Source organism: Magallana gigas, chromosome 4, assembly GCF_963853765.1.
Source record: "Magallana gigas chromosome 4, xbMagGiga1.1, whole genome shotgun sequence".
In the NCBI taxonomy this organism is placed as follows: domain Eukaryota; kingdom Metazoa; phylum Mollusca; class Bivalvia; order Ostreida; family Ostreidae; genus Magallana; species Magallana gigas.
Window position 1 is genome coordinate 56,931,169 of NC_088856.1, and position 24,736 is coordinate 56,955,904.

At 33.5% G+C, this 24,736-nt stretch overlaps 1 protein-coding gene across 1 annotated transcript; it reads left to right on the forward strand.

Annotated features, from left to right (window-relative positions):
• Positions 1–394: 394 nt before the first annotated feature.
• On the forward strand, positions 395–22,636 carry LOC136269586 (IQ motif and SEC7 domain-containing protein 1-like). Its single transcript, XM_066083210.1, has 11 exons — positions 395–561; positions 2,539–2,620; positions 2,905–2,937; positions 3,267–3,441; positions 16,235–16,374; positions 17,744–17,869; positions 18,092–18,191; positions 19,026–19,147; positions 19,394–19,610; positions 21,113–21,162; positions 21,741–22,636. Exons 1-11 carry the CDS (start codon positions 506–508, stop codon positions 21,954–21,956), a joined length of 1,317 nt encoding a protein of 438 aa, XP_065939282.1. The 5' UTR covers positions 395–505; the 3' UTR covers positions 21,957–22,636.
• The last annotated feature ends 2,100 nt before the right edge of the window (positions 22,637–24,736 follow it).

Sequence of the window (24,736 nt, forward strand, 5' to 3'; positions counted from 1 at the left end):
CTTCTCCGATATTTGTAGGCATTGATATTTGTGCAATGCCTTTACAGAAAAAAAAGTTCGGGAAATATCCAATTTGATCAAAATCGTTCCGATACGCTACCGCTCTCGGAATACCGAATAAAAAAAAAACAAATAAGAACACATATAATAGATGATTTGAATTATTATGTATGATGAAATATTTCAATGAATAATTCCTTTTGATCTTGGGATCTATATGACCAGGAGTATGTTATAGAGTGAAGTCCCCGCCAGCCCCTCTAATTATTTGTGTATCATCATTATCATCTGAAATTTTAAATGTCTATTTGACTGATGTTTGCATTACTCATGTATAGAAAATAATTATATTACGATAGAATTTTTTTTTATATATCAATCACATATTTTTTTTTACAGAAAACCAAAGAAGGGCATCATTTTCCTGTGTGACCATGGATTTATTGGGGAAACACCTCTGGAGGTGGCCCACTTCCTGATCACCAGGAAAGGTCTCAGTAAGCAGATGATCGGTGAATACCTGGGCAATCTGCAGAACCCGTTCAACCAGCAGGTCGTAGAGTAAGTAAATAGTCAGACAGGACATGGTGTGTCCAAAATAATCAACAGACTGATGGACGAAGAAATTAGTGACAGGTGGACAAACAGACGGACAAATGGACAGACTTACAAACATTTGGACAGATAGACACAAAGAGACAGACGAGGTTCAATATTATGTTAGGGCAGCTGAACATTTTCTACACAATAGATATAAGCATGAATTGAGACAATACTAACTTTTGTTTATCATGGTGTGTGGAAGTTGTCCATGAGTCATTTCATTGTCATTCTGGTTGGTGTCATTTTTATGAGACTGAGCATTTTCTGGTGACACCAAGAAACTATCATTATAACGTATAACATAATGTGTATAATGTAGGCGTTACCATTTCTTTAGAACACCTTTTATAGAGTGTTTGCGTCAATGTAAATAAACTCTGACCCTAACAAAATTAATCCTAGGCCTTGATCATGGTACCACACAGTATATATACATTATAGTGATGCACAAAAAATGGGCTTAAAATGTTAAGAGTGATTAACAATTTTTGTCTTGCTTAAAATATTGGTTATTTTTTCGTATTGTGTTCCTTGGAAGCAATCCAGAATTTTAAGAAAATTCAATGAACTTCTAGTGGCTCCCCCCTGGAGATTCTGAACGTTATTACCCCCAGTCCTGAGGAACCTAGCCTCCTCTTACATATCCCTGTTACGTTCTTCAGGGCTTAGGGATACATAGTTAATATGTTTTGTGCATCAGATAGATAGATAAATGTTATATCATCAGTGAAATCTAATGGAAAGTCTCCAACTATGGCCTTCTTCTATCGCCGAATTTATCTCTGAAAACGCAGCTGCGATGATCAGATTTATTGTAAATTGTGTATTTTATAGCCCTGAAGAGGTACATGTACATTCATTTCCTGCCCAGTTTTTTTTTTGTTTCTACCTCTTTTATCTTTGAAATTTGAAAATTTCAATAAAACTCTTTTGAGCCCCCCTTTTGACGTTTTGGTTATAATTGTGGTGATACCATTTACTTCTTGTGTCCAGGTAGCGTAGTGGACAATGCACTCGCTTTTCACCGCTGCGACCCGAGTTCGATCCCCGTGATCGACAGAGGTCGTATGTGATAGGGTATGGCGGTCGCCCGCTTGGACACGTGGGTTCTCTCCGGGTACTCCGGCTTCTTCCCACACCAATGACCCCCTCGCGCTACTATCCGTGCCAACGAGAGCTATTAATATAAGTTGTAGAACTTGTTTATCAATCGTTGTAAAATAAATAAAGTTCAGTTTTTACTTCTTCTTTTTTTTTTACCCCAGTGACATGTTAATATGATATTCTTAAAACAAAACTAATTTATAATAAAATATGTATAGAAATGTGCTTCTATAAACTAATAGATACCATTGGATTTGTATCGACCGTTGGGTTTGATTATTCTGTATACTGTGGAATCATTTTCATTTGTTGGGGTCAATGTTTGTGCTTATCCAAAATGTTCATGGTTTGTTGGTAGTGTAGCTGGGATAAATTTAATAAATATTAAACAGATGCTTGTATAAGGATTGTTGGGATGTAATTTTAAATTTGTGGGCAAGTGTTGGTACGAAAGCCATGAATATTTGTCTCCCATGAACAATGATGATTCCATAGTATTTATTAAATTCCATGGTAGGATGAAGTACCTGTACAGTCGATGCATGCATGTGATCAATAATCGTTGACCAGATAATTACAGTGGCAAATCTGTTCTGAGTGATGGCTCTGGTGGGTGGTAATTAATACCCTCCCCTACCCCCCTCCCCCAACCAATCAGTGACCACCCATGAGAGAGGACCCTGGCAAGCAAAGTTGATTTTTGTCAGTAAACTCTTTATGACCAATAAGGTGTCTTTATTGAACAGTAGACACTTATATGCAAAAGAATCTGCGATGAAAAGTTTTTACAGAGTTTTTCTACATATTGATCATGTTTTGATTTTTTTATAGATACTTTGCTCAAGAAATCGACCTATCAGGATTACAAGTGGACATGGCCCTCAGGAAATTCCAGTCTCACTTCAGAATGCCCGTAAGTCCCTTACTGCTATTTATAGATACAAACAGGGAAACGTTAGTATATATCTCCCCCCCCCCAATCCAAAAAGAAGGGGGGGGGGAGAGAAACAAATCCAAATCATCATGAAACCTTTATAGAGCACCATCTGTCTATAAGATAAACTCGAGAAACCTCACAGAATAATGTCGAAACAAGATGGATGTATTTTCCCCCTGTATGTTGTTTTTTTCTCTTTGTTTAGTTTTATCTGTTTTTTTATCTGCATGATGATTAATCACCTTTTCCTCATGTTACAGGGTGAAGCCCAGAAGATCGAGCGGTTAATTGAGGTAAATTGACTGGTGATCTCTCCTTCTGTTAGGTGTTCAGAAAAAGGAACAGGGGGCAAATATTGGATAAGTCAGTTAAAGCCATATAAAATTCTATAAATCTCAAATCACTTGTACACTTAATTGTTAATACATGTGTGATGGAAATCTATTTTATTTCATTTGCAAAACTAACAGCAAATTTAGCTTTAAGAATCAGTTTTTCATTTCAAATTCATCCTGACATTAATTTGATACATGTATAGATTTGTTGACACTTTATTTGGTTTATGGTGAGTATATGCATGAGTATGAAACGGTGAACTCTTTATTATATTGAATATTTACAGGCATTTGCAAATCGTTACTGTACATGTAATCCGGACCAAATAAAGAATTTCCGAACGCTGGACACAATTTTCCTCATGGCATTCGCCATCATCATGTTGAATACAGACTCCCATAATTCCAGCATCAAGGCCGAAAGGAAAATGAAAGTAGAAGATTTCATAAGAAATTTACGAGGTAATTTTATTAAATCATAAAATCTCTATTCCAAAATTGACAGGTGAACAGTACATATTTTTATAAATTTCAAAGGAAAAATGTAAAATAATTAAAATTGAAGAATGTATTAATTAAGCATCTCTGTTGTTTGCATAATTAATTCAAACTGGATTGAAAAATCAAAGTAAAGACATATTTGAGGAATGCATTTTACAGGTTCATTGAATATAAATGGAATTAAAAAAAGACGATGATTGGTGCAGGGGTAACAGTCAGCATCACTTAGCTCTGTTTATAGAATCAGGAAAAAACTTATACCTTTCACTAATCAAGTCAATGTTAATTGGATAATGGAAAACTCATTTTATGAATTCTTTGCTGAATTAGAAATCGATCTCTAAAAATTTGACAACATTAGACAAGATAAAATACAGAAAAAGGATAATTATATACATGGCAGATTTTAGTTGTGTACGGCACATTCATTTATACTCATGACTGTCTAAACATATGTTAGAAGTATTTACTCAGAAAGTACATATCCAGGAAGAGAGGCTGATTATTTTAAGACAGTTGTAAAGATGATCATATCTCGCTCAGTGATGTCTGTTCTGCTGGTCGAGGCAGAGGGGTGGAAGGGGGGGGGGGGTTTAAAGATAGATAGATGGGCTTTTTAGCTGGTTTAGTTTGTAGACTCTGTGTCTCCTTAAAAAATTTAATGTTCTGAATTCCCCCCAAAAGACATTGTTAATCAAAGCAGATGTCTGATAAAGGGAGAGACGGTTTGGTGTGAGGGTTGATCAGGCTCGCTAATTGTCAATGCTGGAACCCCATGGTTGTTAAATAGTAAAACATAACAGGAAGCAAATAACTTGACATTTAATGACTTTCTCTGTTCTCTAATTATAGCTAGGACATGTATATATTCAGAATTTTCTCTATGCTGTATTTACCAACTAAAGTTTTCGTACAAAGTATTTTTATCTTACACAATTCTGATGAACTCTTATCAAATTGCAAAAAATATATTAGGATCGTAAGTGCTTATAATTCATGTTAAAAATCTGCAGTGGATGCTTTGTGTAATTTTAGGCAAATATTATTTAAACTAGAGCAGAGCTCGTGGCAAAGCCACGAGTAGGTCTTCCGTTGTTGCTGCGAGTTGAAAATGTATGTGATATGGTGTCAATAATTTATAATGACTAAACTTTCAGTTCTGCTTTTGTTATAAAAATGTGTTGTGATTGAAAGCCTGTATATAAAACGTGTTTTGAAAAAGAAAGAAAGAAAATGTTTTAGGAAAACTATCTGTCGAACACAGTTTATGTAATCGTTTCAAACATTTTTTTAAAAAATGAGATGTTTAATGGCGAGTTAAATTTTCAGAGGGTAGCAAGCATTGTTACATGTACTCATGATTCATGTGAGGAATTGTGTTTTTTGGGAGTTGATTTTAATCAACTCTCCTATGCAGTTACTCTAGCATACCGAAACTGAAACTGTGTTTGCACCTAAGCACAAATCATCGCCGCCGACAAGACTTAGTTCTTGAAAATAATGAAGCATTTTTTTAAAGGAAACTTTTTTATAAATACCTTGGAAATAATCAGATTTTAAATGATACGAACAATTTGAAGTTTTTTTTCGTCGTGTGTATTCCTACGCCAGAGTTCAATATATAGTCTCGTTCAACCATCGGCTGTCTCCTTACATCTCCGGCAAGTAGAGAGTCTATATTTAGAGGTCGCATCATCAAGCTATCACGTGACCTGGTATCTCTTACTTGTCGGAGATTAACGGAGACAGCCAAGCATCTGGTTCAACGAGACTAGAGTTCATTATTGGTTGGATCCATACAATTTTTGAAATATTTGGAATACCAAAACATAGTTTGATGAAATCAATTCTATTTTGAAATATTACACAACATGATTTATCAGAGTTTTTTTCGAAATTCTAGTCGGAAAAGTCAGAGAATTCATATTATAAAAATCTGCATAATTCAAATGCAGATTATAAACTACTTGCCAAGCAAACTAGCATATCGTTGATTTTAAAATAAATAATATTCGAAAAAATCAACTCTCGTCAGTACATCAGTACTTTGATTTAAAAACCGAAGCCGCCTACAAAACACGTAACCTTTTCTCTAAGATAACTTCTTTATTTAAAAATATTTCTAAATTTTTGAAAACTATATGCAAGTTTAGAATTGTTGCGTGATGACAAAATTTACAGACCGTGCAACGTACTACTACACCAAAAAACGTGCGACTTACGTGCGAGAAACGTTTCGTGTAAACCGTTTAGCATTTCGTGTGATTGTGAAGCGTTTCGTGTAAACCGTTTAGCGTTTCGGGCAAAGCGTGTAAATCGTTTCGGGCAAAGCGTGCGAGAACCGCGTGAAACATTCATCAGATTTCATTCGGAACTCACTGATACTTCAATTCATTTTCAATTGATGAAAGGGAATATATCCAAGATATCTTCATTGAACAATTTTCACTCATAAAATTTCACAGGAACGAAAACAATTTTCTTACGGAGATTTATAATGGGAAATGTTTACATCTTTTCTCCATTCGGAAGTACTCGGGATACCTCGCGCAATTTTTAAACGTTATCATCCGGGCTTATTAATGGCTGATGCAATGCAAAATCTCCGTAGACTTTCAACATTGGGATGTGTATTGAAACCTGAAGCGGTAGAGGGGGCGTTTCAACACATATAATCTGGACATTTTTCATATAAGTGGATGAACGTAGTTTGAGCACAAAGGTATTTACTATTATTGAAATATCAAGCAAAAAGTGGTGGAAGAAAAAACTCGGGACATAGTATATCTTATAAATTTATGAAACTTTGAAGTGTTTTGAAATTCTTTAACCAGGGAACAACGATGTCTATATAAAGATCAGTAATAGGATAAGGTAATTTCAAACATAGAAGACTGTACGAATATTTAAGAAACTGTTTTTATTACAAGTGTTACCGTTAATAATTAAATCAAAGTTTGCCGAATCTTCCTGGAATTAAACATAGTTTGTAAATTTACTTTGTATAAAAACTTTCTTCATGGTTACTCAGTGTGAAACATTCTTTACCTTAGACATTTTACTTTTCCACTAAGCATCCGCCTTCGTTGCCTTTCCTTTACACTACATATAAATTCATCATGTTCATTAGTGATTATTCGTTCGCATTTTAAAATATTTAATGTCCGTATTCTCGGACTCCATGCTAGGAAATTTAGTTGAATATAAGCTACGTCATTCTAACCATGTGCATGTTGTCGACGGCGCGCGGCCAAAGAAATTTTCACAATCGTTCTTTAAAGAGCTTTAAAGTTATACAATATAGGATATACATGTACTTTTTATATACAGACCTTAATTAATTTGTTTGCAAGTTTAAAACTAATGATTATTCCTTTATCGGCACCACTTATAATTTACTCAACTCTCTCTCTCTCTCTTTTCTTTCTCCCATTCAAGTCACGAGCGGCAATGTCTTAACTCCCCCCAGCTACGCTCTGATTGGACAAAGGTCAGTGAAAACATTAGGTAGAAACTTTTCTGGAGTAAACCCCTATTAAACGCTTCAATGTACTTAGCTGTAACATAAACGATCATGTTTTGATAAGCATATATATTTTTTTTATTTATTTACATCGATAACTCTTACTGAGACCATTCGACTTTGTACAAGCAGCACACATAACCTCGGACATCGGGTGTCTCCTGCACCTGGCTGAACCTGTCAATCAACCTATGTGTATTTGTTTTCATTGGATGGTCAAGCGTCTCTTTTTTTGTCAATAGCCAATGGAAAATTAATGACTTCAAGGTAATCGGAATCAGTATTTGATGAAGCATACAATTCAATTGCAAATAACAAAATTTTTATTAATTATCTGAAAATTATTTAAACCACTGTTAATGGAAAACAAAGAGTCTTAGAAGGAATTAACACACAGGGATTTGCCTACAATGTACACAGTCATGCAATTAATTATTATGGGAATCTTCACGTATGGTACTTAATTCAAATAGATCATGATAATCTATTCACTGTACGCCGTTATACATGTACATGTAAGGAGCGCCGGTAATATATACGAAGATTGGGTAAAAAAATTAAATCATTTTTATTTCTTGTTCTTTTCAATACAATGTTAAATTACTTTGAAAAAAAAATCCGAAATAGTAATTACAACTTTCTTTTTTGTTTAATCATTTGAATTTTTTCTGAGGTGCATGGATATGTACAGAACATATTTATTTACGCGAATGATACGACATAGGAAAAAAATTAACGGATGTTTGTATAACATTGTTTTCTAACGAATGTGACTAATTTGATTTTAAATATTTTTCAACATTATCAACGTAAATAATATCAGATTTATTTACTGTTTGTATTTTTACATCGTATTCTCTGAAACCAATAAAAATACTAATGTTAGAAGAAAAATCAAATCCCGCCGAATACTGAAAACCCGATTTCAGTTTGTAATCATGCGGATTTTATTTTTGGTATTGACTATTGAGTTACGGTAACATTTTTTCTGGATGATTTTTTTTTAGTTTTATGTAGTAAAAGCACCATTCCAATTGTTACTCAATAAACATAACAATTGATGACCAGGGGCTATATATGTTCTGAGCTGTGTGCGCTGAAGCGACACAAGATTCTCGGTCGCACGTGGCGGTTGAATTAACACAGACTGACCGAATAAACAAACGGGTGGGAAAGTGAAACAAAATGTTACACATAAGAAGAAGCCACCAAAAACGATTTTCGACAGATCTTGATATCGTTTCGCGAATCAAAAAAAAAAAAAAAAAAATACAGCGCGAGCTCCTGTCAGCGGGGCGGGAGGAGGGGGGGGGGGGGGGCAGCAATGATTTCGCTTCCACAATGAAACGAACATGTAGAAAAACTACAGAAGTGATTAATATGTGACCGATAGAATCTAATTTAAAGTGTTTAAAACTCATGTGAATATTCTTTTAAATAATCATCGGATGCCTCAACTCAGGACATTCTTTTATCGTGCTAGCACCTACCGCAAACATGTAACATGGAACTTTGATTATAATTTAATTTGATTTTTAAACTACCTTGTACGCTATCGTATACATCAATGCTTAATCAACTGTACAAGTAAAATAAATTTATCTTTTCAACTTAAACCAATATAATAGTTGAAAACATAATAAAATATAGTTGTGTCCGTGCAAAATATGAAACATGAACGCGTGATAAGGTACATGTAGAAGATCACGAACCGACCGCGGATCACTTGTCCACTTGCGCCGGATCTCCTCAGCCATGTGCAATGGATGATCATCATTTAAATGTTTAATATTTAGGGGTTGTTGTTGTTGATTTAAAGCATTATTTGTACAGTTTATAAAATATTTTACATAAACAAACCAACCATTAATTTATGTCTGACGGTGTTTCCGATTTGGAGTAATATCGTTCATTAATATTCATTTACGCTCAAATTTAATTAAATAAATACAAAATGGACAAACTTAGATAACATAAAATTAAAACAGTTCTTGTATTTACGGCTATATTAACTCAAACACGTTCATATGCATGGAAGTGTGCGTCTCGTGCGTTTTCCATTTCAAAACCTTTATGTATGCTTTTTAACAAATCACTTGTTGAAAATTCATTTCCAAATTATTGGAAAATAGCTCATGTTCTACCGCTCTTTAAGAAAGATGATCCATCTGTTGCAAGTAACTACAGACCGGTATCCCTGCTAAGCTGTGTCATCAAAATTATGGAAAGGATAATTTTTAAGCACGTTTATAATTTCTTTCACGAAAATAATTTATTCTATAAATACCAGGCAGGTTTTTTGCCTGGCCATTCCACGGTATTCCAACCATTAGAAACATATCATAGCATTGTCAAAAGTATAGAAGATGGGAAAATGTGTTGTATGATTTTTTGTGATTTGTCTAAAGCTTTTGACAGGGTGTGGCACGAAGCCCTAATTTTTAAACTTCAAACTTATGGTATAAGTGGGCATCTTTTACAATGGTTTAAAAGTTACTTAAGTGATAGAACACAAAGGGTAATGTACAACAACAAGTTATCATCAACGTTATGTATCAATGCTGGTGTTCCACAAGGGTCAGTATTAGGACCACTTTTATTTCTTATTTACATTAATGATGTAGCAACGAATATGTTATCATTTTGTAGACTTTATGCTGATGATAATTCATTACAGCATTGTGATTTATATACTAAAAACATTGAAATTGTATTGAACCATGATCTGAAAATTCTCAGCGATTGGTCTGACAAGTGGTTATTGAAATTTAATCCGTCTAAAACAAAAGCTGTTTTTTTTCACTAAGAAACATGTAGAAGAATTTCCTAAGTTATTTTTTCAAGGGTGTCAACTGGACTATGTTTCAACCCACAGACATCTTGGTTTACTTTTTTCTAATGATTTAAGTTGGTCTCAATATATTAATAATATAGTAAACAGTACATACAAAAAGTTAGGACTTTTGAAAAAACTTAAGTTTACTCTAGGTAGAACTAATTTATCAAAAATGTATATCACGTTTATTAGACCAGTTCTTGAATATGCTTCTGTAGTATGGGACGGTTGCAATATGTTTGACATGGAGAGATTAGAAAAAGTTCAATTAAGTGCTGCAAGGATTGTTACTGGTTTACCCATTTTAGCATCTACAGATTCTCTCTACACAGAAACTGGCTGGGAATCTCTGGTCAGTCGACGAAATAAGGCTAAATTAATAACCATGTTTAAAATTCATACAAATCAAGTACCTGAGTACTTAAGCAATATTATTCCTCCCGTAACAAAAAATGTCTCAAAATATCACACAAGAAATAGCGAAAATTATAGTGTTCCAATCAGCAGATTAGAACTTTACAAAAAATCTTTTGTACCTGACACCACTCGGAAATGGAATTCTCTCAAATTAGAAGTTAGAGAAGCAACGTCTCTCAACATATTCAAGAAAAACATTACTGAAAGTATTCCTCAACCTCCAAAATATTTTTCATTTGGTAAACGCACTATTAATATTTTACATACCAAGTTGAGACACAACTGTATTTTGAATTATGATCTGTATAGAAGAAACATTATTGAATCACCCAATTGTATTTGTGGTCAAAAGGAGGATATTTATCACTTTTTCTTTGTATGCAAGAATTATGTAAATGCAAGAAACAATCTTTTTGAATTACTTTTTAATAGGCTTGATGAAACAATTTTAATTAACTCACATTTGCTTCTTTGGGGTAGTGACAATTTGTCTTACAATACAAACTGCTTTATTTTTTCAGCAGTTCAAAAGTTCATTAATGAGTTTGGAAGATTTAATAATTAAATTCCTTTTTGCTTTTGCTTTCTATACTGTACATTAACGTTATCTACTATATATTTCAATTACTTTGTAAATGTATGTCCATGAATTTAATTATTATAAAGTCAATAACTATAAGTAACATGTAATATTACATGTACTATGACAATTGTATATATTGTATGTATTATCATTAGGAGAGGAACTTGTAAGTTGTAAGAACTTGTTTCCGATCCTTTTGTGTTACTTACACAATAAAATATGTTCAAATCAAAAATCTCGGTGTGCGAATCTTGTGTATTAAATAACCGCTATGTAGTGCAGCCGTGGCTGAGATCCTCGGCCGTGGGCGAACGATAGATTACGTAAAGGTACAACGCACAAACCCGCACAGCTAAGAACCCAGAAAGCTTTGAAAAGATTGCAGTGTAATGACCTTACTCTATCAAATAGAAGTTATTTATTTTAAGCTTAAAAACCCACAATTGATCTATGTATATTATTGCTTTAGATTGAAAATGACATTCCTTTATTAATTAACTGAACGATTTCTTAATTGACACACAATCGTTTAATCCATAAAAAAATATGTGTAATCAAAACGAAAACAATTCTTGAGTTTGCGGATAAATAAACTCATATATGAGAGACGCAACTCTCGTGTATTAGATCACCGCTGACCGCTAGGTAGTCCAGCCGCGACCATGGTGACCGATTTTCTCGGCCGCAGGCGAGGGAGAGCTTACGTAATGGTACACACACACAGCTCTGATTCAAAGTAGATTTTAAATGCATGGAGTTAATAACTAAAATGTAATGCATATATATTTTTTTTAAATTCCATATTTTGTGGTTTACTAGAAAAGAAAAACAATGAATTGTTTCCCAAATCCAGTTTTTAAGGATTGTGCATTAAAGGACCTTAACAACAATGACTTAAACTCCTAAAATAAAGCACGTATTCTAAAAAAAAAAAATTCTTATGAATTAATGCCGTTTGTATAAACCAGCATACTTTCTGCGGTAACTTTATGCCAGTTGTACGCGCAAAGACTTTCGTTAACTTGTCAAATGAAAACAGGTACATGTTAACATGTAAAGCATTTCACACTCATACTACACAAATCTCATACAAAATAACATTGTAACGACCTTTATGAGATCCCAACAAACAACTTTTCCAGCGACAGCCATATCAAAATCCTAACCCTTTTTGAGTTATTAAGCAAAAACTTTTAGGAGCTATTGGCCCTTAATTTAAGGGGCCAGCCCCTTTTTATTGGTGTCAAATGAAAGCCCTTGATATTTTGCACAACTTTTATTCTACATGTCTTAACAAAATGTTTTTCGTTTAAAAGATATAAAGGAAAACATGTCTAAATTTTTGCACTTTTTTGAATCCTGTTTTTTGACCCCCTACCTTTTCCTAAATACAAAACGTAATCTAAAAACAAAAACAGATGTGCACAACTACAATGTCTCTGTTATTCAAATTCGTTGGATTCCCATTCCCTGCTATCATAGTCTCGGAGCCTTTGTCTGGAAACAAAAGGCCCTAAAAAAATTTAAAAGGGGAATAACTCTTTAACGGAAAGGGAATTCTACATTTTATGAATTGCTTAAGATAGGGTTTTGTTAAGTACATTAGCCCTGAAAATTTGAGCAAAAACTGTTCAGAAATGAGCAAGATATGAAGCCTCAAAGTTCGCGTCTAGGAAACAAAAAAAAAAAAAGAAAAATAAGAACTAGAGCAAAGCTCGTTGCAAAGCAACGAGTGGGTCTTCCGTTAATGTCGGAAGTAAAGCAGGATGGTCCTGTAAGAAGCAGAGCTCTCAAACTAATAACAATAGTAACGAAAATAAAAAGATGAAAAAATCGAATTATTCTTGGTACGACTTAACAAAATCCGAATGATTTTAAGAACGACTTAACAAAAACATTCCTGATTTCAAGAACGACTTAACCAAAAAAATCCGAATGTGTTCAAGTACGACTTAACAATTATTTTTGGTACGAGTTAATTTTACTTTGAACATTACGCTATTTTTTAAACCAAGGAAGCGGAATCAAAATTTCCGGAAAAATCAATTTTTAAACCCCGATATCTCTGTTATGCATCGTCCGATTTTAAAACGGCTTTCAGTGTTAGATTCAGCTTAATAAGCTCTACAAAACACATATTCGTTTTTGATTTGATCAGAAAATTCATTTTTTCGAAAAATTTGTTTCACTTCAGGTTTCGACCGGAAGTGACAAAATAATTTTTTCTGTACATTTGCCATAAGTCAATCCGCAGATTTACAATCACAGAAAATTTCAAGTCTTTATAAACAACCGTTTACGAGAAAAATGCTGGACAAAATCACTTTTTGAAAATTTTTAAAATGATGTAACTAGAAACCGGAAGTGACTTAATGACTAAAAGTTTGAAGGCTTCAAGGGACAAGAAATTAAAATAATCCCTGAAAATTTCTTGCAAATTGGTTGAATAGTTTTTGAGATATAAAGCAAAAAAGAAGTCAGAAGGAAAAACAAGAAGAATAATAATAATAAAAACTAGAGCAAAGCTCGTTGCAAAGCAACGAGTGGGTCTTCCGTTAATGTCGGAAGTAAAGCTGGAAGTTCCTGTAAGAAGCACAGCTCTTAAATTAATAACAAGAGTAACTAAATAAAAAGATGAAAAAATCGAATATTCTTGGTACGACTTAACAAAATACGAATGATTTTAAGTACGACTTAACAAAAACCTTTGCGATTTTAAGAACGACTTAACAAAAAATATTCGAATGTGTTCAAGTACGACTTAACAATTATTTTTGGTACGAGTTAATGTTACATTGAACATTACGCTATTTTTTAAACCAAGGACGCGGAATTAAAATTTCCGGAAAAATCACTTTTTAAACCCCGATATCTCAGTAATGCATCAACCGATTTTCAAACGGATTTCAGTTTCGTATTTAGCGTAACCAACTCTACAAATCTCGTGAACATTTGAAATTAAAACGAAAAATTCGAAAATTCGAAAATTTTAAAACACTTCCGGTTTGGACCGGAAGTGACGGAAACTAAATTCCAGCCTTATGTCCAAATAAAAACGATCAATGCTTCAACACAGAAAATTCCAAGTCTCTATCTTGAAGCATTTTTGAAAAACGCCCTGGACAAAATCACTTTTTTAAAATTTAAAAATTGACGTAACGTAAAAACGGAAGTGACGTTGTAGTTAAAAATTTAACACCTTTAAGGGACAGTGATACTCCATAATCCCTGAAAATTTCATGTGAATCCGTTGAAAACTTTTTGAGATATTAAGCTTTAAAAAAGTCAGAAAAATAAAGAAAAAGAATAATAATAATAATAATAATAAAAAGAAACAATAGAATAACAAGAGGGTCTTCCGTTGGAAACGGAAGACCCTAACTAGAGCAAAGCTCGTTGCAAAGCAACGAGTGGGTCTTCCTTTAAAGTCGGAAGTAAAGCTGGAAGTTCCTGTCAAAAGCAGAGCTCTTAAACCAATAACAAGAGTAACTAAAATAAAAAGATGAAGAAAATCGAATTATTCCTGGTACGACTTAATAAAATACGAATGATTTTAAGTACGACTTAACAAAAACCTTTCCGATTTTAAGAACGACTTAACAAAAAAAATCCGAATGTGTTTAAGTACGACTTAACAATTATTTTTGGTACGAGTTAATTTTACTTTGAACATTACGCTATTTTTTAAACCAAGGACGCGGAAAGAAAATTTCCGGAAAAATCAATTTTTAAACCCCGATATCTCTATAATGCATCTTCCGATTTTCAAACGGATTTCAGTTTCGTATTCAGCATGACCAACTCTACAAACCTCATAAACATTTGAAATTGATACGAAAAATTCGAAAATTCGAAAATTTTAAAACACTTCCGGTTTTGACCGGAATTGTCTGAAACTAAATTCCAGCCTTATGTCCAAATAAAAACGATCAATGCTTCAACACAGAAAATTCCAAGTCTTTATCTTTAAGCGTTTTTGAAAAACGCCCTGGACAAAATCACTTTTTTTTAATTTAAAGATTGACGTAACGTAAAAACGAAAGTGACGTTGTACTTAAAAAATTAACATCTTTTAGGGACAGTGATGTGTCATAATCCCTGAAAGTTTTATGTAAATCCGTTGAAAACTTTTTGAGATATTAAGCTTTATAAAAGTCAGAAAAATAAAGAAAAAGAATAATAATAATAATAATAATAACTAGAGCAAAGCTCGTTGCAAAGCAACGAGTGGGTCTTCCGTTAATATCGGAAGTAAAGCTGGAAGTTCCTGTATGAAGCAGAGCCCTTAAACCAATAACAAGAGTAACTAAAATAAAAAGATGAAAAACATCGAATTATTCCTGGTACGACTTAACAAAATACGAATGATTTTACGTACGACTTAACAAAAACCTTTCTGATTTCAAGAACGACTTAACAAAAAAATCCGAATGTGTTGAAGTACGACTTAGCGATTATTTTTGGTACGAGTTAATTTTACTTTGAACATTACGCTATTTTTTAAACCAAGGACGCGGAATCAAAATTTCCGGAAAAATCAATATTTAACCCCCGATATCTCTGTAATGCATCGTCCGATTTTCAAACGGATTTCAGATTCGTGTTCAGCATAACAAACTCTACAAACCTCGTAAACATTTTAAATTAAAACGAAAAATTCGAAAAATCGAAAATTTTAAAACACTTCCGGTTTAGACCGGAAGTGACGGAAACTAATTTCCAGTCTTATGTCCAAATAAAAACGATCATTGCTTCAACACAGAAAATTCCAATTCTTTATCTTGAACCGTTTTTGAAAAACGCCCTGGACAAAATTACTTTTTTAAAATTTAAAAATTGACGTAACGTAAAAACGGAAGTGACGTTGTAGTTGAAAATTTTAAAACTTTGAGGCACAATAATGCTTCATAATCCCTGAAAGTTTCATGTAAATCTGTTGAAAACTTTTTGAGATATTAAGCTTTGAAAAAGTCAGAAAAATAAAGAAAAAGAAAAATAATAATAATGAAAAAGAAACAATAGAATAACAAGAGGGTCTTCCGTTGAAAACGGAAGACCCTAAAAAGAAACAATAGAATAACAAGAGGGTCTTCCGTTGGAAACGGAAGACCCTAAAAAAACAATAGAATAACAAGAGGGTCTTCCGTTGAAAACGGAAGACCCTAATAATCTTAATTTTTTTCCCGCACAATAATAGAAAGGTCTTCCGTTGGAAACGGAAGACCTTAAATACTGGGTTTGAGTTGATAATTTACCCTATATATTGTAGATTTGATTTTGAATTCAACATCAAATTCATTGAATTTCAAATAAAAAATTAAACAATTTTTCAAGATATTCAATTCCGTTTGTGTAATATTTAGTTTAACCTTATTGTATTAACCTGACTATTTAGCTATAGACGATGGACAAGATGTGGACCGGGACATGTTGATCGGAATCTATAACAGAATACAGACCCAGGAATTCCGAGCAGGGGTGGATCATGTGACCCAGGTCATGAAGGTCGAACAAACCGTGGTGGGAAAGAAACCAGTGAGTGTCTACATGTATCTATGTCCTATGGAGGTGTCTATTTTTGTCTAAATGTGTATGTGTCCTTGATAGGTGTCTATTATTGTCTAAATATGTATGTGCATTAGGGAGATGTCTTATTTTTGTCTACATGTATATGTGTCCTAGGGAGATGTCTATTCTTGTTGTCGTATATAGATGTGTCCTAAAGAGGAGTTTATTGTTGTCTACTTGCATCTGTGTCCTAGGAAAGAGTCTATTGTTGTCTAGATGTATCTGTATCCTAGAGATGTGTCTATTGTTGTCACATATATTTGTGTCTTATGGAGGTGTCTATTGTTGTCTACATGTATCTGTGTCTTAGGGAGGTGTGTTTTGTTGTCTACATCTATATGTGTCTTAGGGAGGTGTCTATTGTTGTGTGCATGTGTTTGTGTCTTAGGAAGGTGACTATTGTTGTCTACATGTACCTGTGTCTTGGGGAGATGTGTTTTGTTGTCTACATCTATATGTGTCCTAAGGAAGTGTCTATTGTTGTCTACAGATGTGTGTATCACAAATTAAAAAAAATATGTTTTCAGTATACATTTATATATTAGGAAATTGTCTATGGTCTTCAAGTGTGTTATAAACTAAAGAGGTGTGTTTTGTTGTCTACAAATGTGTTTTATGAACTAGAGAGGTGTCTTTTTTTGTCTACATTTGTGTGTTATGAATTAGAGAGGTGCCTATTTTTGTCTAAAATTGTGTTTTATAAACTAGAGAGTTGTCTATTATTGTCTATAATTGTGTGTTGTACAAATAAAAATGTGTGCATAAATGTTGTCCAAAGTTGTGTGGTACCAAGATATGTGTTTATAGTTGTGTACATATAAGATACATGGTTACTGTATTGAAATTTAAGCTATATTTGAATATTAGCTATATAAAATTTTAAGCTATATTTCTGTAAGAAAACGTGACAGACGGCGAGGCTTGCCAAGCCCTCTTCACATTTTGACCTGAGCCCAAATTTTGCTTATATTTTAAGACAGTTTACGTGTAACATGTATTTTGTTTATCCAGCAACATAACAAAATACATGTTAAACTGCCTCAAACGAGCTTTATTCAACAAAATTTGCATATATGCAGTTGAAACCGTGACGCCATGGAATAAATGAAGCATAAAGATGACTTCACAGTACATTAGAACGTTGGTCAAATGATTTGTGAGGCTTTATTGGGACATTGACCGAATAAAGCTTTAATTTATTGGGTCACCTTTATTGGATCAATGCAAGGGGTAGTTGCTGGATAAAAATAAAGATAAGTTTTGTCAATAACTTGTATTCTAGGAAAGCATGCAAAATATTGTTTAAAAAAATGTTCAAACATAAGATTTTTTCTAGCAACTGGCTCTTCCCCATCGCCGATTGGTGTGTTACTGTCGATTGTACGAGGTTCACGATCCAAATAAAAAAGAGAAAATTGGTCTCCATCAGCGAGAGGTCTTTCTGTTCAACGACCTACTTCTGGTAAGTATACAAAGAGAGATAACTCTTTCTCTGTATGACCGCATCAAATAGGCAGTCAGAAGTGTTTTTTTCTCTGACTGTTTATGAAAGTCTGAAAACCAGTTGCGGTTTTATGATGAAATATAAAGATGATAGATAAATTTTTAAATGCCAGTAAACATATAAATTGATTAAGACTGTGTAACTATGAGAGAGCCAACGATTTATTCTCTTTGTCTTCAGATTACAAAAATTTTCAGTAAGAAGAAGTCGGGTATCACCTACTCCTACAAACAATCCTTTCCTCTCAGCAGCATGCAGGTCTTCCTGTTTGAAACATCACGTAAGTCAACAAAAAAAAAAGAAAAAGAAAAGAAAAGAAATTAATGTTGTATCGGCATATTTACGATAAAACCCTGTGGTTTGTTTTCTATTGATACAATAATTTACATAATATTACAGTTATCCGTATTTGTAGATCATTTGTCAAAAACTTAAGTCAATGCTTTTTAGCTCACCTGAACCAAAGGTTGAAGTGAGCTTGTCTGATCACCTTTTGTCCGTTCGTCTGTCTGTATACTTTTCACATTTTTGACTTCCTCTCTAAAACCACGTCCAAATTTCACCAAACTTGGTACAAAGCATTCTTAAGGGAAGGAATTCTAAAATGTAAAAATAAAGGGCAAAATCCTTTTTAAAAGGGAGAGAATTGCAAAACAGTGAAAATAGAGTGCATGTCTTAAAAAAAAATTGTGAGATAACTATGCAAGCATCCTCAGATAATGTCTATTTTGAACTGGGGCTCCAAGAGGGGTTCAAAGTTTAACATAGAAATATAAAGGGAAATTGTTTAAAAAACTGATTTAAAATGATACAAGGAACTGTTGTTCAGGTGAGCGATGTGGTCTACGGGGCTCTTGTTTAAAAAATCAAGATTTTATTTCTGTTTATCGAATATCATTTTCTGAAGGAAAAGTAACTGGCAGAATCAGCATGATGCTATCATTTTTACTTCAATCAGAAATTTGAAAGAAAAAAAATTACTTGTTTTGCTTCAGAGGTTAAAAAAGAAACAATTTCTAAATCATTTACTAACAAATGAACAATGTAGTTTTACTAAACCCTTTGACATGATTTTATATCCAATTTTTAAACAGTTGATTTTATAAAATTACAGATTACCAATATGGCGTGCGATTAGTAAGTGGAGTCAACAACAAAGTCCTGATAACTCTGAATGCAAGGAACGACCACGATCGGCAAAAGTTTGTAGAGGACCTTCGAGAGGCTATACTAGAGGTAATATTGTCATGCTAAATTGCAGCATTATGTGTTATAATCATATAGATGCTTTGCAGAAGATTTTTGTAAAAAGTGGCACAAACAGATCCAAAACAACATATGTTTGCAGTTTTAGAAAACAAACCCATTTTCTCAAAGCAATGCTTTTTATACTTGGAAGAAAAAAAATTTCGTTTAATGTTTTTTGGTTAGATATTATTTTTGAGTACATTTTTGTTACTTTGTGGAATGTTTTATTTCTAGACCAATGGAATGGAGACACTGCGAATCGAAGAAGAACTCCAGAAACACAGCAACAATCACAACACGCTCGACAGACACTACGCCAACGACGACTCCCGCGTATTAATGTATGAACTGATGAAGCCATCAGACCCGTCTATAAATAGACTGTCCGCCCCTGACTGTCCCGCTCTGCAGAAACTTCCTCTGTCCAACTCTCTCACTGATCTCTGCCAAGGTACGCATGCGCATGACCTACTTTTGTTGCATTTTTGAGTTTGCAAACTCCACAGCATGGGATGGTTTTGACAAAGCAAATAGTCAAAGTTTGATAAATTGGAATGGCCATTATAGCATCATTTGGATAAAATAATAAGGCAGTGTTGTTTCTTAACATCTAAAGTATGAATTTCTCTATATACTTGTGTGTGGAGAAGAGTGGGGGGAATTCTGTTATATTATATGTTTTAACAAGTATCAATTGAATATTTTTAAGGGAATGACAATGAACACTATAGTTAAACAATTCTGAAAAGCAAATCATGGAAATATTGATCGATTAATAGAGTTAGCATAATTTTAGAATAAGATCCTGACTGCACATTCTTTTCCTCTGGTAGATAGTGGTATCGTGTTTAATACGTAATTAATTATTATTTCATTATGGTATGTTTCTTATGAAAGTCGGACAGGTGACAAAAGTAATTAACTCTATTTTAAGTTATATAAATAATGCTGCTCCGTAGCATGTGTTTGGGGATTTACTCATCAGCATAGCATGTCGAATGAAAGTAACAGTGTCAAATTCTGATGCATGTAAACAATTATATGGTGAATGCCATTTCTTTCCTTGGCAAAGGGACATGGAGTTTGCCTTTTTCCTGTTTATATTTGGTTTGTTTTTGACATTATTTGCAAGCAATTATTACAACTGGTAGCAGAAGTAAGTATGTATGTGCTTCCATGGCTTGTTTCTATAATTTTAAATTCTGATAATTTATTTTTGCACCGAGTTGAATATGACCTTAGGAACAGGAAGGCTTAATGAACATGGCGATTTCTTTGACAGCAAGTATTAACATTTGCGATTAATCAATACCATTTTCATTTTTTTTTTAGATAGGAGATATTTAATAATAATTACTGGTGTTTACATCTTTTGTGTATAGCTTTTGCCTAACAACCAATTTATTTTAAACCAAAACACAGTTTTCTTAAATCAACAATTAAAGCAATGAAATAACTACTCAAACAATTTTCAGCATTTTCTTTAGGTATAACTGTGAATTGTACAGGGCTACGTTCAAGATCGTAGCTGCTAGCCTAGCCGCTAGGTTGTAGATATCTAAGTCTGTTGAACGGACCGCGAGGTTAGCTGCTAGGTCTCAGATTTGAAGTTGGAAATATTCAACTAATGACTAATTACATCAACATAATTTGTTAATTTCAAGCAGTAATATACATGTTAAAACTGATTATAACTTAAAGGAGGAATAAAATGTCACTATAAAAATAGATTTCGTGTTTGTTACAAAGTATTTACTAAGGTGGCCATCTTGAATTCGATGGTTAGCATAAAATATTCAGGCTACGAATATCTACCTAGCGGCCAGGCTAGCTTACCGTTCAACTACGTAGCCCTACGTAGCAGCTACGATCTTGAACGCAACCCAGTTGTTGATATATTAGTATAAAAAGGTCATGACCTTGTGGTTGCTCATGGTACTGTTTGATTGACAGGTCAAGGGATGAGGAGAGGTAGCAGTGGTGGATCATTAGACAGTGGAGTGGTGAGTGGGATCTATAAATAGTAACCATCTATAAATAGTAACCATCTATAAAATAGAAACCATCTATATACCTAGATAGCAACCACCCATAAATCGTTATGCTGTTCCACCATAAGGTAGTAATTACCTAAAAATAGTGACCATATATATATACACAGTATGTGAATTCTTGGTCCAATATGGCACTGTCTATGTGTCTTTTTTTATAAGCATGGGTTTTAAGATTATGCTACTGATACAGTGCAGTAGATTATATTTATATAGCAATCTAATAATGCACAGTTAAACAGATAAATCTTATACATGTACTGCATATATCAGGCAGACTGTTATGTGTTCAATACTTTACGGTAAACCAGTAGAATGTTTATAAAAGCACAACATAATTTTCTCTCAACATCCATTATTACCGGTACCAGTAATTGCCAAAAATTAAATAATTTTTCGCCATAAATGGCCATATGCATAAATTGATAAAATATTTATATATGTTGTGTGAATGTTTTTGATGACCAATGAAATAGTGCTTTACATTCAGATTTACAACTGTATTAAAGGGACGTCTGCTTTATTTCCAGGCCTCAGGTGGATCAGGGGGAGTGATGATCGGTGGGGATGTCACGTCACGAAATAGTCAGAGCAGTCTTAATTCCCGGGGATCTCCCGCCACCCCCAAAACCAGCCAATCAAATCTCCAGTCCCTGGGGTCACCAGCTATGCAACCCGGGGTCAGAGGTCAAAGGAAACAGGCCATATCCCTCAAGAAGGGGCTACCAGAGGGCACCGACGTCTGACAAGAAAATCAGGTCATTAAAGGTCAAGGTCGTTATCGGGCCACATCTGACGACTCCTGTTACAGAGGCTGTCCCTGCTATGCTTGCCGGGGGAGAAATCCATGTTCTGTGATGTCATGTTTTATAGATGCTGGCATCATTAAATCACAGAGCACAGCCAATTGGCTTCCTGTTTAGGGGTCAGGAGGGAATGATATGCGAGAATCGTGGGTCAAATATCAAGGTGAAGTAGACTTGATCGATACGAGTGACCATTGTGATAAACAGTGCAATGAAACATTTAGAACAATAGCAGGATTTAATCACAGTTTCTTGGATTTAGAATCAGAAGAAAGTGATCACATTGTTAGGAATAAGAATCGCACAAATTTAAATGCCAGATCAATGGGTTTTTATATTATTTTTATCAAACTACGCCATACTGTGTATGCATTAACAATGGGAAAAGGAATTATAAATTATACTCAACATCTCAGTTTCTAAGGTGTTCTTTGATTGGCTTTTATTACCGTAGGCCAAGTGACAATGTGATAGAACAAAGAAATCTCACGTGATAATGATGACACACTTATTTAGCCTTTATTTATTGAATTAATTTGATGTACAGATTTTTATCACAGCCATGTTATGTCATTGTAAAAAAATGATTGTAAAAATAAATAGAATGTGTGATAGTATTACTTTGTAGTGTACGAGTTATAAATTCAATATTTCATTGACTAATTTTATTTATTTGAATGGAGAGAGAGAAGAAAGAGAGAGAGAACAAGATAGAGAAAGAAAACGGAGAAAGAGAGAGAGAGAGAGATGTTCATATCAAGGAATAAGGGGACACAATTCTGAGTTACAATCTGAGTTACTGTCATACAATAAACAGTGTCCCACTGTGATATTCTCAAATCAAATGGATTTTGTAAAATTTTGCCATTGGATAATACAGGACTGCAAATTCTATTAAGATTAACTTGTCCGTCTTACCATTTTTTGATATCAAAATCTGGAAGCATTCGTATACATTTACAACACGGACGTTACTTACCACGCTGTACATTTAATTTATGCAATCGTAAGAACAATGGAATTGTCGTTATTGTCTTTATTCAATAGATTAAAAAACCTTTTTTGTTCAATATTTTATTTTGTAAGAGGGTTTAACATCTATTTTGACAACACCTGTGTAAAAAAAGGAATGAAAATATAAATTAAAATCAACATATTTTAAAAATAAGCATAATTATATATGAGCATTGATTAACATTTTCTCTTTATTTTTTTACCATTCCCACACTGCGGTACATGTATATATATTTCTACCACTGTTGTCATGGTCCAGTGTCAGTAGAGTTATCTTCCTTAATGCTGATGAAAACTAGAACAAATTCCAATCCTATATCATTATGTATAGGCCCCTGTATGACATTTTGTGATAATGTAAAAGTGTTCCTAACATTGTATTAGACCAACAGAAGGTAAATGAATAAGTACTGTAATTGAGTGTATACATATCCTGTACATGTCAGTACTGAATACCTATAGATAAGATTTCTTTTTATCAGTTCATTGCTGTCTTTCAATTTACCAGAAACAACTCCATAACTTGGTATATATGTAGAATGTGATAAAAAATATCTCTATATTTTGTAAATCTGGTATTCGTAAGCCTGACGAAGGTGTGATTGCAGTTTTAAGGATTTTTTTTAATTATCTTTAATATCTTTTTTTTTTTTCATTTTGCATGTGAAACTCTTCAATAGAGGTGTAGTTTATTATTTTCCAAGAACATAAAAGAATTCACATTCTCTATCATACAGAAACAAATAAAAATTGCATAGAACCTTCTTTCAATGTGTTTTATTTACAAATATTTACATTCTACTGTGTTTTTACCATTAAATTCTGTGATCTTTAAATGCCTCCAAATGCAACAACTAATCACTGCGTATTAATTTACATGCAATTCACACCATGTTTTACAATTATTCAACAAAAAAGTTGATTTTATTGTTATAAGAAAAATTTCAAGAGTTATTTTTCATGGATTATATTTTCATCTCATCGATCCCAACTGAACAGTCTATGTGATAACCAGTTTAAACCAGTTTTATGAAACGGCTGTTCTTGCTGTTACTAATTTATTCCCTCCATGATCTGCAATTTGTATTGATTTAATTAAGTAAATAATTGATTTCCATCAGTGAGGGAATGTAAATATAAGCATTAAATGGTTTATTTTTGACATTGTCGTGTCAACTGCCGTCAGGTGAGCAGACAATTTATCTTATTATACTTTCATGTTAAATACTGAAATCTGATTGGTTTAGACGCAGTTGGTAATCCGTTTTATTACCCTCAGCGTTAGCAACACACTTGGCAACCGGTAACACCATAAAATAGTGCTTGTTTGGGAGGGTACATGTAACTGTTGAAATTGACACCCCGAGACAACCATTGTCAACCGACGCGAAGCGGAGGTTGACAATGGTTTTTGAGGGGTGTCAATTTCAACTGTTACCCTCCCATACAGGCACTATTTATATAACAACGCGCGTTATTCAATTTGTCTGCTCACCTGACCTCAGTTCTTGACACGACGACGTAAAAAATAAAGTCTGGGTTTTTGTCCTAAGCAGAAAAAAAAATTAAGCAATGTAGTCATACAGGAAACTTGCCCATAAGGAAGTTAAAGCGACTAAATGTCAAGTTTCATATTTTCAATATTGTTTCATCATGACAAAAATAAATTGTAATATGATTGAAAGGGAAATATGTTATATATTATT